The 20,308-nt window shown below is 45.3% G+C and overlaps 2 protein-coding genes across 2 annotated transcripts in view; one reads left to right on the top strand and one right to left on the bottom strand.

Moving 5' to 3' along the window:
* Positions 1-221: 221 nt before the first annotated feature.
* On the bottom strand, positions 222-6,562 carry CA14 (carbonic anhydrase 14). The gene is made up of 11 exons (XM_033093374.1): positions 6,133-6,562; positions 4,161-4,181; positions 2,911-3,090; positions 2,386-2,528; positions 2,071-2,166; positions 1,835-1,901; positions 1,490-1,647; positions 1,273-1,393; positions 1,012-1,032; positions 815-899; positions 222-691 (listed from the first exon to the last, which is right to left on the bottom strand). Exons 1-11 carry the CDS (start codon positions 6,185-6,187, stop codon positions 628-630), a joined length of 1,011 nt encoding a protein of 336 aa, XP_032949265.1. The 5' UTR covers positions 6,188-6,562; the 3' UTR covers positions 222-627.
* Positions 6,108-20,308, top strand: part of ANP32E (acidic nuclear phosphoprotein 32 family member E) — a 27,892-nt gene continuing 13,691 nt past the window's right edge. The window contains exon 1 of the mRNA XM_033093377.1: positions 6,108-6,208. The gene's annotated coding sequence lies outside the window, so the exon portion shown is untranslated. The remainder of the gene's footprint in view (positions 6,209-20,308) is intronic.

Genomic DNA, 20,308 nt, shown 5'->3' with positions numbered 1-20,308 from the left:
CAAACCTAGCTTCGGTGCAAGGGCAGAGATCTGGGCTGGTGGTTTAACACGTCAGAAACTTTGGGTTAAGCATTTTCCAGAAATGGATCTCCCCTTCCAGGATTGGGATAAAAGGAGTTATTCACCCATGCTTCTTTTCCCCCAATCTTTTGCCCACCTCTACCAGCTGAGGGATTAAGAAACGCTGCCACTCTCAAGAATCCCGAAGGTAAGGCCAGAGGTGAGGTCAGAAACTTTAATTCCCAAATACATTGAGCAAAAGTATAACCCCCCAAACAGCAACGTTTTTTCCCTAAGAGGATATCTTGCCCATACCTAGGGAAAGGGACATAAAGAAAGGGGGTAGGGGACTTTGGGGCACATTCCCAACTTCCCCTACAACTAAAGAAGGTTCGTCCTCTGCATTGTCAGGGTAGGGTTCTCCTGATCTATATGTTTTGAGAGATTGAAGGCTCAGCTGTTCTTCCTTGAACAAGCGCTTGTCCATGCCTCTATAGGGGCTATCTGGAGGAAGGAGGGGTGTCTGCCTGCTACTCCTACAGTATTTTCTGGCCAGTTCCTGCTCCCCATTCTAGAAGCTCCCTGATAGGCGTGAGGGGAAGGCATCCGTGATGTCCGAGCAGGAGCCTATGCCTCCGTGGTCTGTGTTGAGGTGAAGACCACAGTCTTCCGATTTTGCAGCATCTTCTTCCTGGATGGGGGAAGTGGTTCATGGACGTGACTAGTGTCCTAGGTGAGACGGATGAGAGGTGGCATAGGGGGATGCTTTTCAGTACAAAAGCAAGGACTAGAGGAATGGAAAGTAGGACCTCACCGAATCTTCCTAGCGATGAAATAAACAGCCAGCAGGAGGCAGAGACAGCCAGCCAAGATTCCCACCCCGAGGCTCAGCATTTCACCTGGGAGAGAGAAAGATGGACGGTGTCAGCCTAGGACTAACAGACACTGAGCTTTTCCCTGGCTCATGGAGGAGCCCCCAGCCCCTGCCCCACACCTGAGGAGGCGTCTTACCTGTGGTATACAAGGATTCCGCTGTAGGGAAGAAAACTTGGGTCAGTGGAACTTCAGATCCCGTCCTGGGAGCTGGGAGTAGCCCACTGTGCCTCTATGCTGGGGAAGTCACCTGGCCACTCGGGTGGGGACTGGTTCCCAGTCCAAGCAAGTCCTGGAAACCCTTCCCCTCTTAGCCTTCTTTTCCTTCCCAGGGGCTCCCTAGTTCCTGTCGTTGAGTCCCCCAGCTTCCCATCTGCTTTCCAAGCCCTGTTCAGTCACCTTGGATGAAAGAAGCCAAGACTGTTCGCTGATTGAGAGCCTGGGGGAGTCGGTAGTTCTGTACCAGGAGCGTAGAGGGTTCCTTCTCTGTGGACAACAGTGTCTCCTGAAGCTTTTCCAGCTGGGGGTACAGGAGTGGGATTAGGGGAGAAGTGTCACTCAGGAGTGGGAAAGCGTTGGTACAGTTGTGCTTCCGCCTCCGCTCTCCACCACTCACCTGTCCCATTGAAATCTGGGCCCTTCGATTGAAGACGGTCCAGAGCACACTCTGGTAGCAGGGAGGTGTGGTGAGCGAGCCATTGTAACGGAAGAACTGTGCCAGCAGTGGGGGGAGCAGCGCTCGCATGTTGAAGGGAAGCACTGAGGTATTCTGACCTGCGGAGCACATACTGGGGTCACCTTCTCACTGCACCCTAGCTGACGTGGACACGCCTCCATGAGTGGAACTCCCTGACACCTAACTTCCTCATCCCAGGTCTCTGAGGCCTTTTGGGGTGGAGGAGGGGGGAGTTTCCCTGAAGTCCAATCTCACTTTGTCCTAAAATAGATTTTTAGGGCTCACCTTTATACCTAATTTTATGCAAGTGACTCAGAATGTGTTCATAAGCTGGGTTCTCAGTCTCACCCACCTGGAACGAGAGGAAAGGGGGAGAGTTTGGCAGGAGTCCATGTAGAGAATAAAGGGTCAGAGTGGTTGTTGACTTGCCTTGGGAGGGAGACCAGCAACAGACACGGGCAGAATAGGACTGAGGGATGCAGGGAGTGGAGGGAGACCTGGGAGGGAGTGGGGCCACTGACCTCCAGGAGAACGCCCAAGACAGCCAGGCCCTGAGGCCTCGCAGCGGCCTCACTCAAGCTGTGATAGGAGTCAGAGTCGTAATGTACGATGTGGAGCTGAGGGGAGAGGCATCGACTCATTGCATGTTTCTCCGCCACCCCCTCCCAAAGGCTTCCACCCTAGCTCCCCCCCCCCACCTCCAGCACATCCTAAATCTGTCCCACGCAGGTTGGCGTTATCCCCCAAGTACGGCTTTGCCCAGTTTCCAGCTCCTTCCTTTCCCCTGCAGCGCCCGTGCCTATCAGGGTCCTAGTCCAGGCTTCGCCCCCTGGTACCTCTGCAGCTGAGGCTTGGCCGTTGATCTGGTGCTCTGACCCCTCTGGGGATCCTTTCTGACCCCAGTGCAGGTGGAGCTGGGCAGCTACGTACTTCCGGGGAAGTCCCTCCAGATACAGGGTAGGGGGCAGAGAAAGTTGCACTGTGAGAAAGAGCAAGCTGGGGTTGGTGGAGGAATGTGGGTACATCCCCACCTCGGGGTTGCCACCCTTCTTGGGAGACTTGGCCAGCCTCTGCTGTCTTCCTCCCCTAATAGCACCCGGCTCTTCCCATAGGCCACTGCTTTCCTAGCTCATCTTTCTCAGTGAAGATCAAGTCCAGGCTGTGACACTAATCCACCCACTGAACTTAGTCATAGACATTCAGTTCCTACCTTGGGCTACAGGAGCCTCACCCCCATTCTCACGTCTCCAAATTTATAGAGGAAGCCTTCTCAGAATCTAGAAGTTCGGAGAATGCTTACTTCCCCTGACTTGTAAGATTGGAACTGGAACCTTCGCTTCCTTGGAGCCTGGGCTTTTTACCTGTGTGGCCATTATTGTGCAGGTCCAAAGGCTCGGTGCCAGGCTGGTCGTATCCGTGGGGCTGCACAGCGGGCAACTCGGGGTCAAAAGTCACACTGTCTGTCTGGATGTTGATGGGGGACTGGGCGTTGCTTCCACACTCCGGGTATGAGGCTGGCCAGTGCTGTTGGCCATGTGGGCCTGGTGGGGGTTACCGGAACATTTGTCCTGCCCTCCAGCCCCAGCCACCCTTCAGCAACCCCCAACCAAGCTATACATCTGTGGGGAGATAGAAATGCCCTTCCCTCCACCCCAGGCGCAGACCCCCGGTGTGCGGGGCTGGGTGAGGTACCCTGTTTCCCCGAAAATAAGACCTAACTGGAAAATCAGCCCTAGCATGATTTTTCAGGATGACATCCCCTGAACATAAGCCCTAATGCGTCTTTTGGAGCACAAATGAATATAAGATCTGGTCTTATTTTCGGGGAAACAAGGTAGGAGGCCCTGCGGGACCTGATGCTACACTTCCCTCCACCCACTCATGTGTGCAATGACTCCCCAGCTTTCCTGGTAAATGGGTGTAGCGGTTTTTACATGCATGTAGTTTGAGGACAAGAAACTTCCCTGAATGAGGGAAGACGGGATAGGTAAGATGCCTGCATATCCAGAGAGGTGCGATCAGAGTAGGAGCAGGAAAACGGGGGAAATAAAATGATCCTAGAGAGGCAGGGGCTCTGTGGGGCCCCTTATTAAGTGTCCTTGGGATTCAGAGCTGCTGGCTTTCCCTCATCTGCTTTTTACTCTCACCCCGGACCTAGCATTGACTCTGGAGTTCAGTTATTAAAATTAGAAGTTCAAAGGAATTGAGTTCCACCTCCACCAGGGTCACAAACTATCCTGCCAGTCTCTTCCTCACCCCTGACCTCAAGCTCTGTCCCGGTGCCAGATGTAGGGGGTGGGGGAGGATTGATTAGGATGCAGAACCAGATGGTGAAGTGGCAGCTGAGCTCACAGTTCTTTCCCCACCGGGTTTCTTTTCCACCCCAGCTCCCTCATCTCACAGACTGAGGACATAATTGGCTTTTCTGCTGAATCAGGAGAGGAGGGGTTGGGTGGTTAGAACCGGGTCTAGGAGTCACACGTGCAAAACCTAGGCACAGCAAGATGAGAAAGTGAGGAGGTCTAGGAAACCCCAGGACATAAATCTTCCTGTCACGTGAAGAGGTCCCAGTGTGAAAGGGGTGCGGGTAGGCCTTAGGTTCCGCTCTCACCCTCATACGTCCAGTGGTGACCTGCAAGGCAGAAGAATTAGGGTTATAGCTGCGCAGCCGGGGTCAGGGCCCTCCCTGGGGCGGGCACTGCGCACCGCCCCACCTCCCTCTGCTCTTTCTCCTCCCTCAGTTCCAGCACTTCCCAAAGGAAACCCTGAAACGAGACACCTCAGTGTAAAGGTCGGGGGGCCTATTTAAAATCACCAGCCAGGCTGTGCTTGTGCTTGCTGAGTAAAGGGGGAGGAGAAATGAAAAGAGATAAAGCCTGGAGACTAAAATTAACCTGGACCCAAACACGCCATCCGCCCAGTCCTTAGTTTCCTCCAGCCTGCACGGAGCCAGTCTAACTCTTAGAGGATTGGGGTGAGGTGAGGGTGTGGGCAGAGGGACTGGTACAAGGAAGGAGAGGGGATAGGGGTTCAGAGCGGGGGGTGGTGCCACTGAGGGGAGAAGGGCAATTATTCCTTTGCTTTGAAGCATTGCGGGAATCAAGGCACTGAGCTGGAAATGAACATTTCAGTGTTTGTCCTTCATGTCCCAATACCTCTACAGGAGGAAAGGAACACTTCAGTTCCTCCTCCTGGTTCCTGTAACTGGAGAGGAAACTTCCCCATCGCCAGGAGCCTCTGCTCCCTAGATTTCCAGATGGCTAAGGAAGGCGGGAGTCCCGGCAGGGTCCACTCTAGGGTGAGGGTGGTGGGTGGGCACAGGCAACCAGCCTGGCAGGGACAGGATGAAAGTGAAGCATTGTGTGTGGGAAAGAGAGCTGCCAGCTGGGTCACATGCCAGGCTCTGGTGCAGTCCGGGCGGGCTGAGAGGCAGGGGGTCTGCTGGTCCAGCCCTCCCCCAGGACCAAACCGCTTCAAGGGGAAAGGTTGCCCTTGCAGGTTTTCTTTGCATTATTCCAATTACTAGAAGCTTTGGAGAGAAATCCTGAATTCCTTCCTCTTTCTCTCTCATTCCCTCAAATTCCTCATACTTCTAAGATATCCTTGATCTCAACCTTGGGCTCTTCTGCTGGCTCATCCCTCAGTTCAGACAACTCTGAAAAGTAGCCCAAAGGAGGGCACGAGGCAGCTTCTCACCCGCTGAGTGGGACACCCCAACAACTGGAATTCACGGCTTCTGTGCAGGGGACAGTCGTGTCCTTCCCTCCCCACTAATTCTACATCTACATCTACTCTAACACACTAATTCTACATCTCTTCCTGGAGACTCCCTACTTTTTTCTTTTTCCTCAGATGCAATTTGTAACTCTTCATTTCGCTTTGCACCCCCATCATTCTCTCTGCATTCCCCTTCTGTCTCTATACACCTCCCTCTCCCTGTTCTTCCAGCAAATCTTAATCCACACACCTACTGTGTGCTAAGTACAGGAAACTCAAAAATGAGAGGTCCTGGGGATGCCCCTGGAGCACTTCGGCCTGTTTCCCCGAGTCCCTCATCGCCTGGAAGCGCCTGAAAGTCCTTTGTAAACTGTAAAGGGCCCAAGAATGTTGACTGTTATTGCTACGGCTTCCAGGGAAAAACTGGGAAAGTTTCATGGACTCAAGAGGGAACCTTGGCCATGAGGTTCAGAGTCAGGGAACAGGGTCTGGCTTAGGCAGGTGGCCCGCTCTTGGTCTCCAGGCCTCTTTGGCTCCCTAATTGGAGGAGTTCGTAAATAAAGAAGGCCAGGAGGGCTGCAGCTGGGGGGAAGAGCCCCGGAGAGAGTCTGTAGCCCGCACAGATTCCCCAGTGTGTGTCCACCCCCCTCCCCCAACCCAGTTCTCCCCCATCTCCACTAGCAGCAAGGCTGGGAAGGCAAAGGGAAAAGAAGGGAAGTTGTCTCCTCCCCACCCCTTTTCTCCCCCATCCCCGAGCCTATTTTTCTAGCCCCTAGGCTTCCTTTTACACTCCTCCTCCCTGCATTAAGCACGCCTAAGGACATGTGGATATCAATACAGACACACAGACACCCAGATGTACCTACCCCCGACTGCAGCCAGGATCCAAATCACCTCTAGCAGGAGCGTGAAGAACCTCATGGTCCTCGGAAGGAGCAGAAGGTACTGGGAGTTTGGAAACTAGAGGACGAGGGCAGGCGGGGTTGGGGGAGAGGGGAGAAAGAGGGGGGAGAAAGAGAGATTTCCTGGAGTGTAGGTATTTCTTTTTCTCTTGCTGTCTGTGTCTCTGCGGGCTTCCAGGGGAGTTGGTTTTCAGTGGGGTGTCGTGGGTTTCTGGGTCCCCAGGAAAAATCTCTTCCTGCCCTCTCTTTTTTTATCTCCCCTTGCAGCCCTCACTCTACTTGCTGGCCAGCGACTTCACAATTGCCTCCTGCTTTTAAGGTGGCTCTGGACGGGTGTACGTGGGGAGGGGGGGCTGGCTTGGTTGCTGGCTAACAGCTCCTTAAATAGCCGATTCGGCATGCAGGATGGCCCGGCTCAGAGCCCGCCCGCCTGCCTGCGGGACTCACAGGAGCCCTGGCCCGGGCTCAGGAGCCCAGCTGGGATGAGCTCTTCCTTCCTCTGCTTTTCACACAGACACACTCAGATGGGTGTCCCCTGGAGCGGGAGGGGACAGGGAAGCAGGGCTTTGGGGTCTGATCCAGCCCCTTCAGGGGGACACTGGTTTCTCAATCTCGGGGTGGCTTCTCCTCTGCGGAGCAACTCCCTGGGGGATAGGGAACAGACGCTCGGAGGACCTGTTCCCAATGCCCTGCAGAATTTGGGCAGGTCTGGAATAGGAAGAGTCCAGAGTTAGGAGACAGGTCACAGGGAGCAGTTGGGAGACTCCGGGTGCAAGAGGAGGAAAATAATGAGAAACGAGGCAAAGAGAGCTTGTCCAGAGCGCCTGTCACCACCCCCTTCCCACGGTGAGGCCTGGGTCCACGTGCCTGTGTGGCCTGGGTGGGGGGGTGGTTTTGTTTGCTGTATAAAGCCCATTTGTGTGCCCAGCGGGGGGAGGGGCTGCAGCAGCACCATGGAGAGACAGCGGCTTCAACTGCCAGACCCAGCCACCTCCCTCCCCAGGGAGTCCAGATCTAGGGCGGCTTTTGTCACTGAAGAGGACACCAACCCCTGGCAGGGAGGCCAGGGCAGGAGGAGAGCTGGGGAGACCTTAGAAACATTCACTACCATCATTAAAAAAAAAAAAAAAAAAAGGCGGACTCCAAAGAAAGGGAGGGGAGGGAGCAGAGAGAGACCATGTGACCCAGTTGGAAGAGGGGCCCAGGGTCTTCCCTCCTGCCCAACAAAGGGCTGAGGAGGATGAGTAGAACCGAGTGAAACCAGCCACCTGGGAGCTGGGCGAGGGGTGCTTCGAGGCTGCTGGGTCAGGAATGTGGGCTGGTGCTTGCTCTCCACGGGACTGGAAATCCCGATCGGAATGTACACCCTAAATCCCTCATCAGGGAATGTGAAACCCACAGATAATTTCCACCCAGACACTGAAACCTCTTTCTCTACTCCCTACGCTTCTCCAGTCACCAGCTAGGAGGGTGCTCCCGTGTGAGCTCCCTCTGCCCTCCTTGCTCCTGCCAAGTAGCACTAAATAGCCAAAACAAAGGATGCAGAAGGTAAACACCGGAGCAGGATAAAAGCCAAATGAACGGAAATGAATAGGGGGTGTGCCGGTAGAGGCAGGAGCCCGCCATGCCTTTCGGTCCCCCGTGATTGATCTGCAAAGCAAAGCCTCTTTGCAGATGTCACTTCCTTTTCGCATCACCCTCCACATTATTTTCCCCCGTACAGGAAAGTTTTATGTTTTGAAGTTCCCCTACAGCCCCTATCTATCTCATCTAAGAGGAATACATGGTAAAGTGTAAATTAGACTTCCTGGGAATGAGGATACTTATCACAGAGGAACAGGAAAAAAGGGGGGAAAAAAAAGGAAGAAAGCAGAGACATCTTTGGCATGATGTGAAAGAAGAGGCCCGGACACAATGACCTCAGAGTTCCTGGGGAGCGTCTGGGCCCCGCAATTCCACCTCCCAAGGCAGGTAGTGTGTCTTGCCAGGCGCCACCTCCTGGTTGGCTGTGAATTTTTAAAATTTTCATTTAAAACGTTTTGTGTTTGATTCCTTCTGGGAAGTGTTTCACTGCTGGTGGGCTTTGGGATTTTTGTCTACACAATTGAACATTGTTTCCCAAAGATGGCTTAGCCCCACTCAGCACTTTCCCACTTCTGAGTGAGCAGCCCATCCAGCCCCGCGCGCCCTCCATATGGACAAAGGCCCCGGTTTCTAGGAGAGCAAGAAGGGAGGCCAGCAGTATTCCCCAGGGATTTGACTTTATTTTGCTTTTTGGATCTACTGTGGATATTTTTGTTGTCACCAGGCTGATTTGGGTAGGTGTCAAAAGGACTCTTTATATGGTTTTTGGTTTTCTTTTTTTTAAAAAAACAGACACCTCCCGCCCCCCTCCTCCACCTTAACTGCTGCTCAAACTCCGGCACCTTTGTTTTAATTCCTGCCTCTCTCCAGTCCGTTCCTTACCTCCAGGGTGGCTAAAACCCTACAAAAACCAAGACATCCCGCTGCCTTCTGGCGCCATCTCCTGTCCTTTCAAAGGCAGTGAAATGTGAATGGGTCAGAATCAAAAGTGTCCAAGTGCGGTGACTTTGGGGTTTGCTTTTTCTTAAAAGGTCCTTTTGAAAAAGGATAAACTCACTAAGTATCCCAATTAGTCTAAATCACCTTACAGGAACCCACGCAGCGCTCTGAGTTTGTATGGTGGGGTATATGAGAGTTCATTGAGGAAGGGAGGCAGATGGAAAGGACAGAATGTTCAGCACAGGAACTTCCTCAGGCAATACAGGTGGTAACTAATTGCTGAGAAGAGAGAATCCATGAGGAGACGGAATTAGATGGAATTTGATTTCCTAAAAGTGCAAGCAACTTTGTGCCATGAAGCAAAGTAGACCCAGAGATATTCTAACTTGATAATCACATTTATGTATTACCACACGATTGTTTTCTAACACGTTGGTACTGAAGTCCCTTAAGCCAATACAAAAGCTTCCAAGAATTAAAGTCAAAGTAATTTGGGGGAGGGAGTGGTCTGAACTCTGGATCGTTTTCTCAGTTTTCTGGTTCACATTTCAGGACAGATGCAGCATGAGAATCTTATAAACATAGGACAGATAAGAGTTTGTGGTGTGAAATGTTGCAAATTTAATGAAAAAGGAGTGATTTTTGTGTCATGCATTGATTCCATGCCCAGAACACTGCCTGGTACATAAATATTTGCTGAATGAATGAATGAATCTAGTCATTGGGACATATATTTACTTTCTTTCTACCTTTGGTATTTCACAGAATTTTAGACCAGAAGGGTCCTCAGGCAGCATTCCAACTCTCTTGTTTACCCTGTAAAGATTGAGTTTTGAGGGATTTAGGGACTCTCCTATGGCTGGTCATATCGCTGCCACGCTGAAGTAGGTCAATGACACAGGTGCCATTGAACTTTCTCCTGCCGCACTGCTTCTCAAACGTCCATGTGCATCAGACTGACCTGGAAAGCTTGTTAAAATACAGATTTCTGAGCCTCCCCCCACCGCAGCTTCTGATTCCATAGGTCTGGACTATATCCAGAGATTTGCATTTCTAACAGGTCACCAGGTGGTGCTGATGGTACCACTCTGAGGGACCACACGAAAATCAATGGCCTGCGCCAACTGGAGAAGCAGAGGTAGTGAGGAGTGTGCCTGTCTTTGTAGGGATTCCAGCTTCTAGAACTGTTCTTTGTAGAGGTTAGCAACGATACCTTTGCTAGTTTATAAACATATATTGAGTATTTCTAGGAGGTATGCACCGTGCCAAGCCCTAGAAATAAAAAATTAATATGACAATCCCTGCTCTTAAGAATTTCATAATCTCTTAGCAGATGCAGCTACCTTAGCCAATTATTGCAACACAATGGTGAGAAGTTCTAAACTGTGGTGTAGCAAAGTGTTATGGGAACCAAGGCAGGTGGGCAATTGGCGGTGAGATTTTCTTTACCTAATGTCAACAGTCTTTCCACAGGATGGGAGCATAACCAGGTTCTATAGTTATATGTAAGACCATAAAAATTGCTTCTCCAAGGCAGGCAGACCCATGCTTCACTGTCTCTGAGAGTGACATCAAAGGATAGGTGATGTCAAAACAGGATTTTATATATATATATATATACACACACACACACACACACACACATATATACATATATATTTTTTTTTAAATTTAAGCACTTTTTTTGGGGGGTGGAATATTGGGGAACAGTGTGTTTTTTCAGGACCCATCAGCTCCAAGTCAAGTCGTTGTTTTCAATCTAGTTGTGGAGGCTCAGCTCAATGGCCTATGTGGGAATAGAACCGGTGACTTTGGTGTTATGAGTACTGTGCTCTAACCACTGAGCAAACCGGCCGCCCCTCCTTAGTGTATTTAATAAACTGCTTCCTTTGTACGGAGGAAGGAAAAAGGATATCATGGTGCCCTAGAATTGTAATTATTTGTTACATCTTCTTTAGGGGCCACCTTATTCTGCCGGTCTTCTCCCCTTTCTTCTCTACCATTCATCTAAATCAAACAAAGGTTGTGGACCAACCCAAGCAAAAGACATTAACACTTCTACCACTTTCCTCTGAGAAGGTGAGAAGATTCTGGTTTAAAGAGAACTTTTTCTTTGTTTTTGAAGGAACTTTTATGTCTGAATCGCTATAGAAATAGAAATCAGAGGATAATATACCAAAATCTTGTGATGATGGGTAGCTTATTACTGATTTAAATCATCCCATGAATGCAAAGTCTGTTCTCAGATCAGATTGTCACAAATGATTGGGATTTCTTGGAAACCTTATAGCGAAAGAGCTTGCTGTGCTTTCATTGACAGTCTGCTCTCAAAATTTCTATACATTTTTCAAAACGATGTGAGTCTTGAAAGGTAAAATGACTTGGCTGACGTCACAGAGAAATATTAATAGGACAAAGAACCAGGCTCTGACCGACCCCTAATTCAGAACGTGTTAAAATACTTACAAAATAAAAATAAAAGCCTTTAAAGAAAACAGAGGGCATTTCTGGATCTGGCTGCTGAGGCCTCAGTTAATTTCCTGTAGTTGTGAGGAAGCATTGCTCTGAGAAGGAAAGCCAAATGCAAAAACCAACAAGCCCATTTTTTAAGATTCAAGTCATTTCTAAGGCAACATCTATGAAAGTGAAATGCAGTTATTAATGAGTCCATAGATCCTGTATTCGCCCCATCGTTCTGCCATCAACGTGCTTATTCATGTGTCACATACGTTTTAGTTAAGTAGCAGGTTGGTTATAAATCCATGCAAGTTAAAAAGAGCTAACCTTTTTGCTCCTATTAAAAACAATTGAAAGGAAATAGCTACTTGGAGTTGGCTCCAGAATGCTAGAGAATACCAGATCTTGGCAATGGCTTATCGCTTTTCCTCTTAATTATTATTTTTTAATTATACAAGTAATACCTGATTAGTTTGGGGAAAATAGAAGATTCAGAAACATACATCACTCAAAATTCTCCCAATTAGAGATAACTGCTGTTAACATTCTGATGTCATAAACTTTTTTCTATAAAGTTATGTCTAAATGCATATATTTTGTATAAATACTGTATTTTTTATAAAAATAGGACCATACAATATACATAATTGGCCTCTAACCTTTTTTTACTAACACTATTTTGTGAACATTCTTCTCTGTCCAAAAATATTGACAGAGATGATGCAACACGATGCACCAATTTAAAGTGCTTCATGTTATATAGAAGTAACCTAATGTATTTAACCAATCTTCTGCCTTTTGACTGTTAGGTTTTTTGTTTTTTTTTTTAATCCAGATTTTACCTATGACAAACAAGAATTCAATTAGAATATTCTTGTTCATATATATTTACACACTAGTCCAATTGTTTCTTAGAAGTAGAATTGCAAGAGGGTATATACTTTGTTAAAAAACTTTTTATTGTGAAAAAGTTCAAATTCATTCCTTTTGTTAAAATCAAGTTTATGGAAGTATAGCTTACACACAGTAAAATTCACTGTTTTTAGTGTATAGTTCTATGAGTTTTGACAAATACATACAGTTGTGTAACCATCATCATGATAAAAATACAGAACAATTCATCACCTCTGGCCTCCTCCTAATTTCCTCCTGCCTCTTTGAGGTCAGCTTTTCTTCCCCAACTCATCCTTTAGTCACTAGTGACATGTTTTCTGACCCGATAATTTTGCCTTTTCCAGAATGTCTTATGTATTATATTATACAGCATGTAGCCTTTTGAGTCTGGCTTCTTCCACGTAGCATTCACTTATGTTGTTGCATATCAAAATGTATTTCATTTTATTGCTGAATTTTCCTATTATATAGATATACCACAGTTTGTTTATCCAACTTACCAGTTGAAGAACATGTGGGTTGTTTCTAGTTGTTGGCAACCATGAATAAAACCTCGATTACAGGTTTGTGAGTGGACATATGTTTTTGTTGTTCTTGAGTAAATACCTAATGCTGGGTTGTATGGTGAGTGTATGTGTAACTTTGTAAGAAACTGCCAAACTGTTATTCATAGTGGTTGTACTGTTTTTCATTCCCACCAGTAATGTATGAGAGCTCAGTTTCTCCACACTTAATATTGAGTTACAAAAACAAAACAAAACAAAAGAGTAACCATTCTAATAGGTGTGTAGTGGTATTTCCTTTTGGTTTTAATTTGGGGTGTGCCCTTTTTTTTAGGGTTTTGCTATATTTTTTTCCATATTGCTCTCCATAAAGGTTATATTCTTCCAATGGCATGTACACGAGTTGTCACTCTTTCTTTGTAGAGATAAACAAAGGACCCTATAATCGGTGTTCCACAGCTTGGCAAAAATTCAGTATTTTTTTCTCCCTTGTGACCTTTTAGCTATCACACAGAAATAAAATTCACTTGTCTCAAGGTTAAATTTTTGTACAGCGAATCCCATCTTCTCAATGATTTTCAGTATAAAGTGAGAGCTGTGTTCATGTGGAAGGAATTTTGGCTTAAAGATGAGTAAAGTCTACATTAGTGAGTGTAGCAAGCTCTTCAAGGACATATATTGAAAGTAAACCCATCATTTTACAAGAAATAATATTATAATAATTTATACTAATACAAAATACTGCTTCTCAAAATAGCTCATATACCAAGCAGGAGAAAACTTGGCTTAAACGGACCACATTGCACCAGTCACCTGGCTTCTATCAAATTGCAGTATATTTCAGTAGGATTGCATTTAACTCTTTGATTACTAAGACTTTGCTTTTGGTATTTTGGGGAAGTCATGGGCTTGATTGAACTGAAGTGAAATAGAAACACAAACACAGCCTTGGCAAAAATCTGAACTGTATTAATAAACATGGGAGCATACTTATTGGAACACATGGCAGAAGAGTATACCAAAATCCTGTCAACATCCATTGAATAAGTCCTCTATTTTGTAACTGTAAGTTTGGATCTAGCACACTAAACTTCTATATAACAAAGTATACCTATTTTCTTGTTTTCTACTGCAGAATAAGAAAAGCAGACATTGGCTTAAGGACAGCTAATCCACTCAGTATGTTTTGTTGTGTTTGTAGAAGGTTCACAAATCAATTCTTAGCAACGTCAGATTATTTTTAAATTTGACTTTTATTTTTATCAAAGTAGTTCAGGTCCACAGTTTAAAAAGTCAAATAGACCAAGAAAAATCATAATGAAACACTCTATGCTCCCCACATCCAATTCCTACTTCCTAGAGACAATTTCTGTAACTTTTTAACTGTTTCTTCTAGTCTATAACTCCAAATTTCCAAAAACCTGTTTACTAGAAACACTATTGTTTCTTGACTTTTTTCATTTTAGATATTATTGTCTATTAACTTTCAACTATGAAAGATGAGGACTTATCTCTTTTATGCAACACTCCCTCCCCAACCCATATTTCTACCCTATCCTCCTGATGTCGTTTATCACAAGTTTAGTTAAATCAGTATTCAGCATTTAAATTATTAATATCATCAATATTTACTCACAGCAAAGCCAAGGAGTATATATTTCCTTTCTTGTGCAACTTTTAATTTCCTTTGAATTAATAATGGCCTTCCCCCCACCCTTTCGCTTTAGTTTTTTAGTTGCTCATTCATTGCTAAACTTATTGTTTAAAATATAACTCCTCTCTCATTATGTTCAAACAGATCAGGTAATCTGTCGTAACTTTTTTTTACAGGAATATTTCTCTTGGAGCCCTCTATCCTCCAGTTCTAAGTTAGACTGGCTTCTTTTCTCTCTGGAAGCTTTTCACGATTTAGTATCTTTCCTTTCTTTTAGGTGTTCTATAATTTTATGATTATGTACCATGGTGTAGGTCTTTTTTATTTCTTGGAAGGGTACTCAGTGGGCTCATTTGTCTAAAAACTTGTGTTCTTCAGCTCTGGGATATTTTCTCATATTATTTTTTTGACAATTTTGTTTTATATGTTCTCTTTCTCTGAAACTCCTGTTAGTTGTATGCTGAATCTTCTGGACTGATCTCTAATAGTTTTAAGTTTTTCCTTCTATTTTCCATCTCTTTGCTTTCTGTTCTATTTTCAGAAAGAGTTCCTCAACTTTATCTGTCACTCCTTCAATTGAATTATTAAGTGCTGCCTTTATATTTTTAATTTTCACAAGTTCTTCCTTCTATGAATATTGTTTTCATAGTTATTTTCTTTTATTTTCATGAATACATTATGTTATGATATTAACTTAGGCTTTCTTTTAAAAATTGTTTTCTTTGCTTCCTGCACCATCTGTTTCCTCTGAGTTCTTTTTGTTTTTTTTCAGGGATTTTTTGTTTTTGTTTTTGGTCTCTGCTGTTATGTGAAAGCCCTTTCTAAAATATTTGGTGGTCTTGCCTATCCGTTCACATTTATGAGTAAGGCATTTAAAAGATGTGTATAATCAGTACATGACTGAAGCCCGTTAAGGCCTCTAGATAAACTTTTAAGATTCTGGTGGGTGTGTGGAGCTCTGTTCATCTTGTGGCGCCTAAGACAAGCCTCCTAAAACATTGTGATGGACGCATGTTGCATGGGAAATCTTTGGGACACACTTGGTTGGAGCATAATTGTAAGTGCGCATAGATAGAGCAACCTGCACAACACTCTGGCCAATGCTGAAGAGCCTTTTTTATTTAAACAAACAAACATGATCAAGAAACAACTGTATAAGCAAGCTGCTGTAGGGGCAGTGTGTACCAGGAGCAGCAGGAGCGGTCCTGCCCAGCTCCTTTCCTGGGACCCACTCTCAGCATCTCAGCAGCAAGCCGCCATAGCTTTGGACTCTTGGCTGGAATGAGCAGGCAAGCTTGCAGATTTGAAGACGAAGCCTCCAGTCACCAAAGCTGCATGGTGCCTGAGCTGCCGAAAATTTCACAGAGTGAAGCTGTCATACCACCTGTAAGCTGGTTAACAGTTCATGTAGCCCCCAGTAACCATGGTTCTACTTTCCTCTCTATGATGTTGAGGGCTCTTGGTACCTCACATCCAATGTGAAAAGATCTTGGAAGTTATCATTTCCATCCTTACAACAGGAAAAAGGTGGGAAAACTGAAAATCAACAAAATTTTCTGGACCATCAGAGAAGTAAAGCAGTAGGGTAAACTACCCCCCCTGAAATCTGGAGAGACGGGTGTATTCAGAGACTTAGGGAAGCATTCTCACCAGGAGCAGAAGTTCTGAAGCCATAAACTGGTGATTTTGATAAATTTCTGGAGGCTGAGTGTGGACTAGCGGAAGAGGGAGAAATTCTCATGTGTCACAGTGTTAGGAGTATCTCCACTTTTTCTTAGGCTTTCCATTGAGAATGCAACTAAGTTCTCATGGTAAAAATTTGAGAAAGATTTTCTTAAGAAATTAAAAATCTTCTCAAATTTCTCTATTCCTCCAGTCCCATCCAGCTTTCTGGTCTCATCTAGGGGGACAAAACAATCAACAGGAGACAGGGCTTCAAGGAAGTAGAATGGGAATGCTTTGGCCAGGGAAAGGAGTAGCAGGAAAGGGAAAAATAAACTATACCACTGGAAGAGAAACTGAACCCTCGAGAAGGCCACAGCCCTGAGACACATCAGAAAACCAAAACTGAGACTTACTCAGAAGATTATAAAATACTTCCCCTCAGCCACACCCTCCTACCACACCAACAAGTCCCCACTATAATGACACAATAAGTGACAGCTGAAAGAGCAGCAAAACACAGACTCTCTCCAAGGAGTAGTAGTACCTTGTGAATCCTCCAAGCCAAGAATGGAGGCAAAGACAAGGGTACTAGATGAACTTGAAGCCTCTAATAACTATAGCCACAACAAACATTAAACACAGCCCAACACCTAGCTAGATTAAAATAAATTATCACAGTAAAGTCCTATTTAGTTTACATTACTCAGTACAGGATATTTGTCAGAAAAAAAAAAAAAGAATATATGCAAAAAGGCCAAGAAAAAACAGTCTAAAAAGACAAAACAAGCATCAGAACCAGACTCAGATACGATACGTATGTTGGATTATCAGAGTATTTAAACTAACTGTGATTAATATGTTAAAGGTGGTAATAGAAAAAGTGGAAGACTTGCAAGAATAGATGGCTGACATAAGCAGAGATGGAAATTCTAAGAATCAAAAGGGAATATCAGGGATAAACCCAAAATACAGTAACAAATAATGCCTTTTATGGGTTCATTAGAAGACTCAAAAAAGGGACCGGCCAGGTGGCTCAAGTGGTGGGAGCGCTGTGCTTCTCCTGCCGAGGTCTTGGGTTCGATTCCCACATGGGCCAGTGAGCTGCACCCTCTGGAGCTAAGCTGCCATGAGCTGGGCTGCCGTGGGCTACCGTGTGAGAAGCTGGTTACAACAACGGCTTTAATAGGAGTGGGGAGTGGGAGGCGGAGGGGGGTGGCGCAAGAAGGGGGGAAAAAGAAGACTCAAGAAAGAATCTGTGAACTTAAGATATATAAATAGGTCAATAGAAATTCTCACCTTGAGAAGGAAAATAAATAAACAAAAAACCAGAACATATAATAACTATAGTGCAGTATTGAAAGGTGTAATGTATATGTAATTTGAATAACAAAGGATAAGAAAGAAAATGTAACAGGAATATTTGAAGGATTAGTAGCTAAGAACTTTCCAAACATTAATTATATAAAGCAAACCAGGAACCTAGAAACACAGAGGACATCCAGCAAAGATAAATTCAACCCAACCAACTAACCAACCAACCAAAAACCACTTTGATACGCCATATTCAGACTATAGAAATCTGAACAACAACAACAAAACTTGAAGGAAGCCAGAAAAATCCTAGAATTCTATATTCAATGACAATTATCCTTCAGAAGTGAAAAGAAAATGGCTTCGTTGAAAATCAAAAATTGAAGGAATTCATTGTTAGTAAACCTGCCTTAACAGAAATAAATTCTTCAGACAGCTGTAAAATGATATAGACCAAAAACGTACAGGAGAAGGAATAAACGAAAGAACAAATAAGATGTGAGTAATCATGTATGGAAGCTTGTTGACTGGTAGACTGATGGTGAGGAGATGGCACAGATATCTGGCTACTTTCTACCATTTTGTGAGTATTTCTGGACTTGTCTCAGGCTGATCAGTTTCTTTAGAGAGGAAGCCTCTAACCTTTTACCTGAAGGCACACCCCACTTTAAGATGCATGGAGGAGACAATGGGGTTGGTTTGGGAGAGTTCTCATTGGTTGAAATACAGATTTTCAACTTTTCTGCCAGTTTTCATTACATCTAGCCTGGTACATGTAGGAATGATTTCTGGTGGTTCCAAATCATTTTGAATTCTGGAGAAAGTGTGTTGGCATTAGTTGCACTGCCATAGATTTGTCTTGAGACTGCAAATTAACTAGTTTGGAAAAGGGAAAGGTTAAAAAGTTAGGAGAAAGAACAGTCTGGAGTTATCCTTCACTCTCACTCCATCACCTGTTCCCCAAAAAGGCATCAACCAACCTCTATATTTCCTAATGGAAGTGTGGAATTAAACTGCCAACTGAGCGTTATTTGGTACATAATCAATTACTAAACATGAGTACCCACTGTGTGCTCAGCACTGTGCCAAGTACTGAGAGAAAACCAAGCTACGGACTTGGTTTCTCTCTAGGAAATTTCAGTGAGTTTGGGCGAACCAGAATTAAATGACATGTAGAAGATGTGGCTAGGCAGCTCAGGGCAAACGCTGGGTGAATAGAACATTTAATAAGTCTTACGAATTTGGAGAAGGTTAAATGGTTTTGGTTAAGGTAGAAGAACAGCATAAGCAACGCTAGAAAGAGCAGAATGCCTATGACTTGTATGGAACAAAATGGCTCTGGTGAGACTTGATCAGAAAAATTGTTCTAGGGACTTGTTCCAGTTACTATTGCTGCATAACAAACAACTCCAAATTTAGAGGCTCAAAACAGTAATGATCATTTTATTACCTCTCATGGTTTCTGTGAACAGAAATTTGGAAAGAGCTCAGCTGGGTGGTTCTGGCTCAGGATTTCTTATGTGGTTGCAATTAGACAGTGGCTGGAGCTGGAAAAGTAGGGGGAGGAGAAGCTGGGGGCTGGGTGGGTACCTCTCATTCTCTTCACAGAGGCTTCTCCCTGTGATCTCTCCTATACGTTAGTTTGGGCTTCCTCAGGGGGTAGATCTTTGGAGAGGGCCATTGTCTCATGTTGGGTTCCTCAGGAAGTAGACTCTGAGATGAAAATAGCATTCAGAACATTTATTGGGGGGATGATATTGGATTCAATATCTGTGGAAGAGAGGAGAAGAAAGCTGGATGAAGCAGTGGGAGAAAGTGAATGGCAATGCAGGCCCCTGGGGGTGCTCTGGAGCGCTGATGAATGACCCCTCAGAGTTAGTCTAAGTTGGGGCAAAGGGCTGGCCGGGCCTGTATATCTCTGTGTTGAAGGAGGTCTAACCCTGGGCAAGGCACTTTTCTTCAGCTGAGGTAACCCCCTACAAGGGCCGACAGCGGAAGGTCATCCCGGCACTGAGGGGAATCAGTTCTTCATTCCTGAAGGAAAATCTGGGTCGTGCATTTCCGTGTCCACCACAGCCCTGACTAGATCGGTGGCTTTCAGTAGAGGCCCTCCTGTAACAACCTGCCACTGAGAAAGTTGGGGGGTGAATACTCCAACCTCACTCCCCTTCAACCCCCCCCCCCCACCCGTCTCCTGCCAGCCCTCTCCCCCGCCCCCAAACCCAGCAAGTCATAGGACTCGGTGGGGTTTTGAGTCACAGAGTGAAGAGTGGATCTGGCGGGCAACAGAAGATATTCTGCAGCAGAAGATGAGTTTAGTTTTTGAAACTTAAAGACACATCGAGTTAAAGAATATCCTGGTGAACGCTTCTTATTGGTGGATCAAAGGCATGTTCTGAACCACCCTCTTACTCATTCCACTCCTTGCTCCTTTGCTTTCATACCACCTCCTGATTACTGAACCTCACTCTTGGTTCTAACATTTAAACCCTGCCTCATTACTTCCTTTTAAAACACGTTCTAGTTCATGAGTTCGGATTTTCTCCTGACTGCATTTCATTCTTTCATCCCTCATTTAGTTCCATATGTCCATGTACTAGCCTGGTAACGTTCTTCATCCAACCTCTTCTCAGTCCTATGGGGAATCTCTCCTCCCCCAGCATCTTGTTTATCCTGTCTTCTTGATTAAGATTGGAAACAGGTAAGTTCCAAGGTCTTGAGGTAATGCAGATGAGAGATGATATAAAGGCGGGGACACTAGGTACGGGGAGAAAGGCCCACTTTGGTAGACCTTTGTCTGTGCTTACTATGGTGTACTTTCGGAAGCTGCTAGCCAACGGTAAAACGAATTCATGGCCTTTCCTCACATTTAGTATTTCCAGCACCCTCTCCATTCTGTCTAATGTATTCCGATACAGAAGCCCTACCATTTAACCCCAATAATCACCTCTTGTTGAAACTCTGTCTTCCATACATTTTTCTCCCCAAATTCACCTCCTTATTTATTACCTGTTTCTTTGACTATTTTGGTAGACAATCCCTGTCTTCTCTTTTTCCCCTCAACCATGTTTTACTCTCTTTTGCCTGATAGTCTTATATACATGCTTTGTGGGCGTCTTATTTTTTTTCTCAT

Source organism: Rhinolophus ferrumequinum, chromosome 22 (genome assembly GCF_004115265.2).
Source record: "Rhinolophus ferrumequinum isolate MPI-CBG mRhiFer1 chromosome 22, mRhiFer1_v1.p, whole genome shotgun sequence".
Taxonomy (NCBI): Eukaryota; Metazoa; Chordata; class Mammalia; order Chiroptera; family Rhinolophidae; genus Rhinolophus; species Rhinolophus ferrumequinum.
This window is presented reverse-complemented; position numbering and strand designations above follow the sequence as displayed.